Source organism: Entelurus aequoreus, linkage group LG13, assembly GCF_033978785.1.
Source record: "Entelurus aequoreus isolate RoL-2023_Sb linkage group LG13, RoL_Eaeq_v1.1, whole genome shotgun sequence".
In the NCBI taxonomy this organism is placed as follows: Eukaryota; Metazoa; Chordata; class Actinopteri; order Syngnathiformes; family Syngnathidae; genus Entelurus; species Entelurus aequoreus.
The window spans coordinates 53,483,122-53,494,458 of NC_084743.1; the positions used below are offsets into that span (position 1 = coordinate 53,483,122).

The 11,337-nt window shown below is 38.1% G+C and overlaps 1 protein-coding gene across 1 annotated transcript; it reads left to right on the plus strand.

The window, feature by feature from the left end:
• Positions 1–679: 679 nt before the first annotated feature.
• si:dkey-243k1.3 (endonuclease domain-containing 1 protein-like) lies at positions 680–10,846 on the plus strand. Its single transcript, XM_062068005.1, has 6 exons — positions 680–695; positions 2,042–2,163; positions 4,097–4,197; positions 6,980–7,094; positions 9,848–10,004; positions 10,224–10,846. Exons 2-6 carry the CDS (start codon positions 2,086–2,088, stop codon positions 10,616–10,618), a joined length of 846 nt encoding a protein of 281 aa, XP_061923989.1. The 5' UTR covers positions 680–695; positions 2,042–2,085; the 3' UTR covers positions 10,619–10,846.
• Positions 10,847–11,337: the final 491 nt, after the last annotated feature.

Genomic DNA, 11,337 nt, shown 5'->3' on the forward strand with positions numbered 1-11,337 from the left:
ATTTACTAATTTTAATGTAATTTTTCCACGATGTCTGCCAGATCTTTAATGACGGATGGAAGTGCAAATAAGTGCTAGAGCTTTGAGTGAAGTTAGTGCACCACCTGTGCTGTGATCGTTGGGAAAACAACATATGAAGGAAGAGATAACCGAGAGCTCTCATTTTACAAATAAATCGACCCAATGAGTTCTCATATATATATATATATATATATATATATATATATATATATATATATATATATATATATATATATATATATATATATATATATATATATATATATATATATATATATATATATATATATATATATATATATATATATATATATAATATTAATTAATAGCTATGTAAAAAGTTGTGAAATTATATGGAATTACTAAGAAAACAACACAAATATTTCCTTGCTGGCAGGATATTGTTTAATTCATCCATAAATTTCACAATAGAACCCATAACCTGTCATTTTGACCATTTCAACCATAACCGAATAAAAAGTAAATAGTAGGAACGTACTTTATGAAAATTGTCTTTGATTATATTTTTTCCAACGCACATAAACTGTATCATCACGCGTTGCCGTAGGTCGAGATAATCAAAGTAGACTAACCAGGTGAAAGGTGACTTGTAGTCATATATAAGTCTCTCTCACCTCAGTGCACACTGTGGCAGCTGGTGAGTGTGACACGAGGTAAGTAGAACACACACACTTGAGTAAACAAACACCAACGGAGGAAAATATTGATGGTCGTGTGTAGTTTTTTTTTTGCTGAATTGACATTGTGAGTTATTATTTTGATCAATTCACTTATGTGTTCAGACTGGTACAACACATACATAAGTATCAAAGATTTAGGGTTATCCAAACCTTTCAACCTTTCAACTTGCAGCCCACGGGCCAAATCCTGAACACTGGGGTCCAAACTTGTAATTCACATTACTAAGGCGTTCCTTAAGGCATCCCTTTAAGTCCTCTACTTTTTGGCAGTTACACATTTTTTTGGGATGTGATTTATGTAACTAAGGTGTAGCTGTAGTTTGTTTATTTCAGATGCAGTCAGTAGTCATTTATTCAACTTTAGTTATACTAGAGAGTGCCTCAATGTTTCATTTTAGGTCCTCTCTTTTTCATCATTTGGGCTATTCAACTGGTAGCCCGTAAGTTCAGTTCAAAAATCTTTTGAGAGACTCATAAAAACACTAGAATACTGCCATATACATGATCTTTGATGTTGTTTAGGTTCATTTGGAACATGCAAACAGATACAATATGATATTTCCATTTTCTCTATTTTCACATTTCATTTACTCATTACTTTGACTACCTTTTTACAGTAGATCCTTACAAACAACAAAGCGCTCCTGTTGTATACACTGTAAAGAAAACTGCAGATTTTACGATAAAAAACGTGTATCTCGGTCACCAGAATATTTTACCATTTACAGTAGTGTACTGTAACGACTGTAGATTTCAAGGTTTAAAAAAAATAGTTTTACCATTTATTCAGTGTAAATAAATACATTTGTAGATTTTGCAATACAATTCTGGGGATTGAGATGCCAGTTTTTTTAGCCTAAAATCTACATTTGTTGTTTTTACAGTGCATTACTGTAAATGGAGAAACGGTAGCTTTGTTAATTTTACAGTAATATTCTGGCGACTGAGTTACCAGTTTTGTATCGTAAAATTTACAGATTTCTTTACACTGTAGACAAGGCTATTTGTTTCCCCGAAATCCATACTTTTGACGAATAAATAGACCAAAAATCAAATGTCCACTACAGGAATAAACAAAAGACAAATAGAAAAAAAGTCTGCTCTTAGCTTTCTAGAAATGTGTCTCTTAGTTGAAAAGACCTGTTCTAAGCCCTAACCCTAACTCAAATTAGCCTAACTTCTAACCCTAACACTAAACCCAACCCTAACCCCAACCTAACCCCTGTACACCTAACCTAACCTAACCCCAACCCCAATCCTAACCCCAACTCTAAACTAACTCTATCCTTCTTGACACATGTTATTCATCTTAACTCTAGGCCAGACGAAACCGATAAGCTGTAGCCAGAGGTTATGCCCCAAAATGGAAACACTGGTAACTCTGTGCAGTTTTCTGTCGCTCTTCTTTGTTGTCCGTGCAGACCTTGTGGGACAATTTGAGGTTTGTGTTTACTATTCAATAGCTTCTAAAGCAGGGGTGCCCAAGCGTTTTACCTCCGAGGGCCAAAGTTAAGATATGCTAATGGGCCGGAGGCTAAACACAGCAATTTTAATTGTGAAACACAAAAATCTTAAATGTCAATAATAAAGCTCCTTTAATTAGTGCAAATAAGATGGATAGAGGAGTGGGGCTTAATCGGGTCCCTAAGCAGAATTGTGTTTTTTATTTTGTATACTACATATTTCACTTCAACTTGACTTAATTTTGATGCATGTTTTGGACGAAAATTATTTTTTTGCTGTATACAACAGTTACGTTGGTTTATTCCTGTTTCCTTGTTCAAGATTCCTGTGCTAAAGGCCTACTGAAATGAAATGTTCTTATTTAAACGGAGATAGCAGGTCCATTCTATGTGTCATACTTGATCATTTCGTGATATTGCCGTATTTTTGCTGAAAGGATTTAGTAGAGAACATAGATGATAAAGTTTGCAACTTTTGGTCGCTGATAAAAAAGCCTTGCCTGTACCGGAAGTAGCGCTCCTCACATGTGCACATTGTTTACACCAGCAGCGAGAGCGATTCGGACCGAGAAAGCAACGATTACCCCATTAATTTGAGCGAGGATGAAAGATTCGTGGATGAGGAAAGTGAGAGTGAAGGATTAGAGTGCAGTGCAGGACGCCAGGGTGTATCTTTTTTCGCTCTGACCGTAACTTAGGTACAAGGGCTCATTGGATTCCACACTTTCTCCTTTTTCTATTGTGGATCACGGATTTGTATTTTAAACCACCTCGGATACTATATCCTCTTGAAAATGAGAGTCGAGAACACGAAATGGACATTCACAGTGACTTTTATCTCCACGACAATAAATTGTTGAAGCACTTTAGCTTCGGAGCTAACGTGATAGCATCGTGCTTAACTGCGGGTAGAAACAGAAGAAACATGCCCCTGACTGGAAGGATAGACAGAAGATCAACAATACTACTATTAGGAGACACCGAACCAAACCCTGGACCTGTAACCACACGGTTAATGCTGTCCAGCCTGCCGAAGCCTAGCAATGTTGTTGCTAACGACGCCATTGAAGCTAACTTAGCTATGGGACCTCGACAGAGCTATGCTAAAAACATTAGCTCTCCACCTACGCCAGCCCTTATCTGCTCATCACGACCCGTGCTCACCTGCGTTCCAGCGATCGACGGCGCGACGAAGGACTTCACCCGATCATCGGTGCGGTCGGCGGCTAGCGTCGGATAGCGCGTCTGCTATCCAACTCAAAGTCCTCCTGGTTGTGTTGCTGTAGCCAGCCGCTAATACACTGATCCCACCTACAGCTTTCTTCTTTGCTGTCTCCATTGTTCATTAAACAAATTGCAAAAGATTCACCAACACAGATGTCCAGAATACTGTGTAATTTTTCGATGAAAACAGACGCTGTTTGTATTGGGACACAATGGTGTCCCAATACTTCCGTTCAATCCGTGACGTCACGCGCAAACGTCGTCATACCGAGACGTTTTCAGACGATATTTCCCGGGAAATTTAAAATTGCACTTTATAAGTTAACCCGGCTGTATTGGCATGTGTTACAATGTTAAGATTTCATCATTGATATATAAACTATCAGACTGCGTGGTCGGTAGTAGTGGGTTTCAGTAGGCCTTTAAGTCTCGCCTTAGCGCCCCGTGCAATCGGCACGCATCCCTTTATGAACATTAAATCATATCCTACCTGCACACTTCGTCCGGAGTTTTCCGTCTGCATCCTGGGAGAACGACCACGCAGTAAAATGCGACCCCGACGTGACAATTATATTTGGGAAGCCAACCCTTGGCGGGCAAAAAGATTTTGGGCACCCCTGTTTTAAACCCTTTGATAACATGTTTTTTCCCCCTGTAAATCTGTTAATTTACTTTTTTTCCCCCCAGGATGTGCCAGAATGCATGGAATATTTCCATAGCAGAAAAGTACCAGAATACCATACGTCTACATCTGGCACTGTACGCCTCTGCCAACGCTTTGCCAACAGGTGAAATGAAAATTGTATGGCATGAAATAACCATGAAATAATGTGTTGCTATTTGTTTTAAAATTTTTAGTCAGGGACATCAAGGGATAGAAGATAGTCTCTAAACACGAGTACATTCTATAATAACACCAGAAGAAGATGCTAGATGTGTTGCTAGTTGTTTTAAAACAAATTTTAAGTCTGTAAACACTTGAAAAAATCTCCACAAAGTACCTTGTACAAAAAGCAGCAACAATTGAGAATATAGCAAAACGATAAATATGTTAATACTAATTAGTAAAAACAGATTTGTTTTAAATGTATGTATACATTTTTGGAGCCTTTCTAAAGAAAATCATTTCATAGCAAATTATGCAAATTACTTTATGACGAAACAGCGACCACGCTCATAACCACGCCCCCACCGCCACAGGCATCTTGGCAGTTTAGGGGAAACCCTATACATGCGAACCTTAGTAAACCAGGCCCAAAGTCTCCACTGGCATCGACATCACTCTTACTCATAGCCACCTTCGTTCTCCTCATGTTCTCAGGTCATCTCAATTCAACTCATTTGTTTTCTATACCGACCGCCCCAATTGTGAGTTGATACCATGCAGTGGAAAAGTGGCATTAATCCAAGATGACTTGTACATCCTATGATTTTCTAAAGGATATAAGGTCCGACCGACTGGAAACACATAGAGTAGAACCACTTTGGGCCTTCTCTTGAACTGGATTTGTCCAGAACCTGCATTTATCCTCGTTTTTAACACACAAAACCACACACATTTACATCTACCTTTCAGCAATAAAGATGATTAAAGGATTCTCTGGCCGGAATCTGTCCATCGTGTCCCAACTCTCAAAGAACTACTATCCCTTCCTTACATTGGAAACAGATATGTATATCTCTGTTTAATCTAAAGGTCAGGGAAAAAAAGCAGTTTTTCCCATAAGACATACTATAAATTCAATGAATCCGTTCCAGACCCCAAAAAATAACAAAAAACACATTTTATGGAGACAAAGTGAAACTTTGCATACACCGAACAATGCAGAATGAATATAAATGACGAATGAAATCGCTTTTATTTATCTATTATTGAAGAATCTTGTTGGCAAAGACAGTGATGAGCGGAGTGGGAGAAGGATACAGTTTAGGGTTTAGATTTGGGCATGGAGCAGGCAACCACATCCTTGATATACCTGAGCAAGCAATTGGCCCCCGAGGCAAGAAAAAAGTACCTCAGAAAACACATTACCAACATTAAAGTACAGTAGCATAATAGGTTAAATAAATCAATTAAAAACAAGGCAGAGGTTCCATTTAACAAGTATATTTAATATTTTTGGCCACTGTAACATTGCATACCATTTGAACAGTAACACTGTTTGAATATTTAATTCATTTGTTGGCGTACCACTAGATGGAGCCTGTGTACCAGGTACCACAGTTTGAGAATCCCTGAGATAGAGAGTCTGAGTAGAGTGACAGAGGGTAGCTAGTGAATACAGGATAGAGGGTTTTAGCGAGCAAACGGCTTTCTAGTAATACAGCATTGGGGAAACATGTAAAGACTGAATTTTAACGGTCCAAGCACGGAACCCTGTTGGACACCATGACTAAATTTAACACATACAGATTATTTATAACTAATAGATAAAATGGAAACTTGATTTACCAAATTAGGTGGTTCTTGAACAGAGTTCGTGAATAGAAAAGTTACTATATTGAAGCAAATGTCGCCATAAGAAACAATGTATACATGAATAATGGCTTCTATCCTCAACAAAAATCCATATTTTAGTAAAAGTTTGCACACTTTGAACACAATATAAAAACACTATACAGGACTGTACATCAAAATGGATAAACTTTCTATTTATTAACAAAATCAAAACATTATGTAGAACTGTCCTCCTTCTATGCAGCCGTCCTGCCGACACACACACACACAGACTGTCACTAGCCCTGTGGTGCTCTCACAGTTTGAAATCACAAACAACTTTAACAGCCAGGTCGCTACAATGATTAGGATAACAAAATAAATAGACTTTACCTTGTTAGTTAATCTTCCTGGTGTGCGGCGGAAGAAGTGGAATGAGGGGCCAACCGTGTCGACAACGCTGTGGATACTTCCTGAATGTTTCAAACCTTACGTCACACGTCTGTTGCTTCCGTAGGACCCATGTTCAGCAAGCAAAACTAGACAAATGTTTTAAACAGGCTTAAAAAAACACTTAAAAATCACACAAAGGACTATTCTGCCGGGCACAAAATGGCTGCACATTTGTACTCTGAGACTGCACATAAATCAAATGGACTAAATATTATTCAACCTGTGGTTTGTAAATCGAAAAGTTTGTGGAATGAGGGTTTGTAAATTGAGATTCCACTGTACAGTGCTGCCCCTTGCCACTCTCTTTGGCCCCATTGGGTGTGATTTCATAGTCGTACACAATAATATAACAAAACACTAAAAACACGTCACCAACGCATTGGATTCTTTGTTTGGACACTCGATAAAGTACAGTAGAATGATTTGGAATAAAACAGGCCAGTTTGCCACACGCATGTTTGACCGTTCAATAAACAAGACAGTATGCAAAAACCTTGGCAAAATGTACTTGAAATGTTTTGTGGAAAAGTAAATTATACAAAAAGAGGAGTGTACAAGAACTAATCCCACTGTATTAGGATAGTTGACAGTTGTATGGTCGATTTACTTTTAGCACCAAGGCATGTTCACATTTCATCCAATACATGTAAAACTGCTGAAGATTCTCTTTGCACTATCAGGTATCACTTTGCCACGCTGTACGACACCAACCATCGTATTGCAGTTTACTCTGCATACATTTTCCAGCCCAGCAATGGAGGTGGGAGGGAGAGACGGTGGTTTGTAGAGCCTCAGGTTGGTGCCACACTCAATGATAAAAATACTCTCAAAATGATTGCATTTGTTATCAAACCTCACAGTTTCAATAGATGGTCAGTAAAAACAATAGTATATTTTTTTGCTGGTTTATTAGAAATTGCAAGTTTTTCAACTAATAAAGAGAATTGCAACTGTCTATACCAGGGGTGTCCAAACTATTTCCACTGAGGGCCGCACACGGAAAAATTAAAGCATGCGGGGGCCATTTTGATATTTTTCATTTTCAAAACATAACAAAATATATGGATTTTGTTTGTTTTTTACCTTTAGGGCTCCTTGGGACCATAAAGGGTCTAAGTCATTAAAATGTTAAAAACAAGTCAAATTATAATTATTTTTTTTAAATAACGCTTACAGTAAATCTGTACTGTATATCAACTTCAGGTTGATATAAAGATTAAAAAAACAAAAAGGTTTTATGCCTTTTCTGTCAAAGACAACTTAGTTTTTTATAATAAAACTGAAAAATGCAGTATTTCCCCCACTGCCCAAAACATTCAGAAAGCAATGTTTGATGTGAAGTAATTAGAGCCTTAAAAAGATAAATAATGCAGGACACCATTGATTTTAATTCATTATTATTTTTGAGTAATCACAGTGAAAAGATAAATACAATCCCATTAAATATATTTGGGATCCAAAAGGTGCCCCCACTCAGAAAGTGATACATTGTTATTAGTTTTTTTTTACTTTCAACACTTAAGTTACGAGCTCAACTTCAGATATATCTGTCGATTTTACGTTTGAACTATTATTTTGTTTGTTTTATGCTCTTTTGTCAAATAAAATGTTGATGTTTTTGTATGGCAACCACACAATATATGCAATATTTCCCACATAAAACATTTTAAAGTGAAATATTTGAAATAATTGGAGCCTTGAATAGGTCAATAATTCATTATAACATTGATTTTTTTTTTTTTTTTGAGCAATGGCAAAAAAAGAAAAAAGAAAGATAGACAAAAGAAAAAAAAAAGCCTGCATGGTAGCTTTGTGTCAACATTGCAACTTTTTCTAGTTAGATTTCACCTCATTCCACTTTTTTAAATGTTTTTTTAATTTTTGCAATAGCATTTCCAAAATGTGTGGCGGGCCGGTAAACTAGCTGCGGGCCGCAAATGGCCCCCCGGCCGCACTTTGGACACCCCTGGTCTATACAATATAAGACATAATATTATGTATGCCTGATTGTTTTATTCCTATTTGTATTGATGTATTACAGCAGCACATTTGACTTGTTGCGTTTGGCTCAGACTTATATGTGTGGAACATGCATTTTCTCCCCGCTCTTGAGTGGGTTTACTCCAATTTTGTCACAAAGAGTTGTGCACTGCTCAGACTGAGAGGATAAATACCATAGATCCTTGACCAGGCCTTCAGACTAGAGATGTCTGTCTAAATCGAACTGATGACAATGATGATTTGGACACTCTATGGTCAATACCCTGAGAATAGTAATTCTAAAGCCCTGATCTACTAGAGGCTTGCATTCACTAAAACGTGTGCAAATTTGCAAAAACTGATCTACTAAGCAAGTGTGCAGAGGATTTTGTCTCTTAAATTAGCAAAATAGAGCGCAATCAATTTAGTGTGTCTGTCTTCAAGTATATGCAGAACATATGCTGATCATCAGAATGCTCACATTACTGGGAGAAGGAGATGCAAATATAATCATTTAGCACTCGCAATGTGATTTATTAGACCTAAAACTGTTCGCAGCCCCGCTTTACCATGTAACTCTTGCTTAGAATACTAGCTTGCCTACTATACTATACTATACATGTCTAAACTATTTGCTTGCCTAACAGAATGGCTTTTGCGACATCAAGTGGACACATTCAGAACAGCAGCTTCTTTAATTTAAGAATGCAGCTCAATTTTACACTTAGCAAACTCATCTCGCGGGCTGGATTTAACCTGTTTGCGGGCCTAATATGGCCCGCGGGCCACATGTTTGACATCCCTGACTTAAAGTATGTGACTAATTAAAGCAAATTTAATGTGTTTTAATGTTTGCTGATAGTTTGTAATGGTGTTTTTATTTGTACAGGTCATCAAAAACGTATCAAAAGCTTATTTAAATATATACATTTTCTTACCTCTGACTTATTCTAGGCACACCATCACAAACAGCAGCACCTTCCAGAGCACACCTTCAACGTACCAAAAATTGGTTCTATTGTCTAGGTCGTGCTTCAATAAAGCCCAGAAAAGGTGGTGTGCTGCATGTCAACAACATGACGAAACGCCACAGGTTGGAACGTATGATAACATAAATGTGGAGGGAAATGAGTGTCTCCATGGTGACAGCCAGTATACACAGAAAAACTTCATTTAAATAGGGCACCATTTTTGCAATTATCTATGCAGTCTTAGTAGATCACCCACAACACACCCACTAATAGTAGACACACAATTTTATAGTTTGCACATGCTATTTAGGGTCTCAGTAGATCAGGCCCTTAGACTCTTAATTGTCCTTAGGTTGTCTATTTGTGCCCTCTGATTGACTGGTGACCTGTAAAGAGTGTAGCCCGCCTCTCGCCCCAAAGTCAACTGGGATAGACCCCAGCTCTACTGTGACACTAAGCAAGAATATGGGGTAAAACAAAATCTGAATTGACTTATCACACAGAATATTCTCTCTAAATAGAAATGCAGTAGTATATTTGTGATGCATTCAACAATTGGTGTTCCACCAATATTCAAAGTTTGTGATTCTTGTATAGCTGGTAAACCCATCCTGGCAAGCTGAAATGAAGGATGGTTACTGGCTGGGGAGAGACCATCCTGGGATCTACCTAGGGGAGAAACAAGCTCTCAATGAGGACTATACACACTCTGGCTTTGATCGTGGTCACCTTAACCCTAATGGACACCATGCAGGTTTGTTAAAGTATCTGCCATTTATAAAAACATTCACTTACTTAGCAACAACTTATGATCCAACCATTGTACCTCAAAGAAGCTCATAGGGTACTGATAGTGTCAGATACACACAATATTTTCTACAGTTTGGACACCCCTACTCAGCATATTTGTAGGATTAGGTCATAATCACAACATATCTTTAAATCTCACTTCTTCTCCCTACTTTCATAACAGTCCCTGGCCGTAATGCCACTTTCACCCTCACCAACGTGGTTCCTCAGAACCCCAAACTGAACCAAAATGCATGGAGAATCCACGAGTCTCAGCTCACTGAGCTTTTCCGCAGTAAGTGCTCCAAGGTCTACGTTCTGGTCGGTGCCATTCCCTCTGCGGATAATTGGATCGTCAAGAACAACGTGAAGCGTGTCAACATCCCAGACTACCTGTGGAATGCTTTCTGCTGTTTGGACAACAACGACAAGCCCATTCAGGGGGCCGCCGCCGCAGCCAGGAACACCGCAGACAACTGGGTGGAGAAATTCTCGTTGGATGAGCTGGCAGAGTTCTTGCAACAGTTCTCAAATCAACCAGTAGGCGAGCTGTTCCACAACAACTGTATGGCAGTTTGATTTGATTGTTTTAAGTATTTTTGTAAAATAATCAAAATACACTTCCATTACAAAGCATTGTGAAAAATTAAGACATTAGATTCATAATTTTTTCTTTCTCCACTGACTGTAAATTTGTTAACTGACCCAACGACATTAAGAACTACTGTAATATTTCCTCCACTTTTGAGTTTTAATTTTTGCAAGGTACTGTACTTCAACTAACAATAAAAGGAAATGTTATATTTGTATATGCTTATTTTTGTAAAAGCTTATGTAAAATTATAATTGACACACACACCCTACAATAGATATCGAATGTACTAAAATATCACCTAAAAAATACATTAGTAGGAACAATGTCAGGTTTGTGCAAGCTAAGCTTGAAGCGTGACCCCAGGATGCACAAACGGCAGGCATAGCCCAGATAAAATTTCATTTAATGAGAGCTTGTGCAGCAAAGAGAACTTGGGCACTAGGGAGTGCACGAAAAGGACTACACTTTTTTAGGTAGCAACAAACAATGATCTGACCTTGTCCAGAGGAAAAGGGCTGGCATAAAATGTGTCCTGATTGCCAATCAGGAACAGGTGAGGGAGGCAGCGCTCAGGCCAGAGATGACATGGTAGGAAATGAAAATACAGTAAGTACAGATATAAATTGAAGAGCGCCAGAATGAAAATAACATCAAGCTCAGGAAGATAACCACAAGTCCAAAACTCCCATGTAGGGTCATGGCA

What these genes read in the sequence shown, in the direction of transcription:
- si:dkey-243k1.3 (XM_062068005.1), top strand. Translation starts at nt 2,086, where the DNA reads ATGGAAACACTGGTAACTCTGTGCAGTTTTCTGTCGCTCTTCTTTGTT. An exon ending in TGCCAACGCTTTGCCAACAG is followed by an intron (nt 4,198 to 6,979) that starts GTGAAATGAAAA and finishes TTGCACTATCAG; the next exon opens with GTATCACTTTGCCACGCTGT. An exon ending in CCCTAATGGACACCATGCAG is followed by an intron (nt 10,005 to 10,223) that starts GTTTGTTAAAGT and finishes CTTTCATAACAG; the next exon opens with TCCCTGGCCGTAATGCCACT.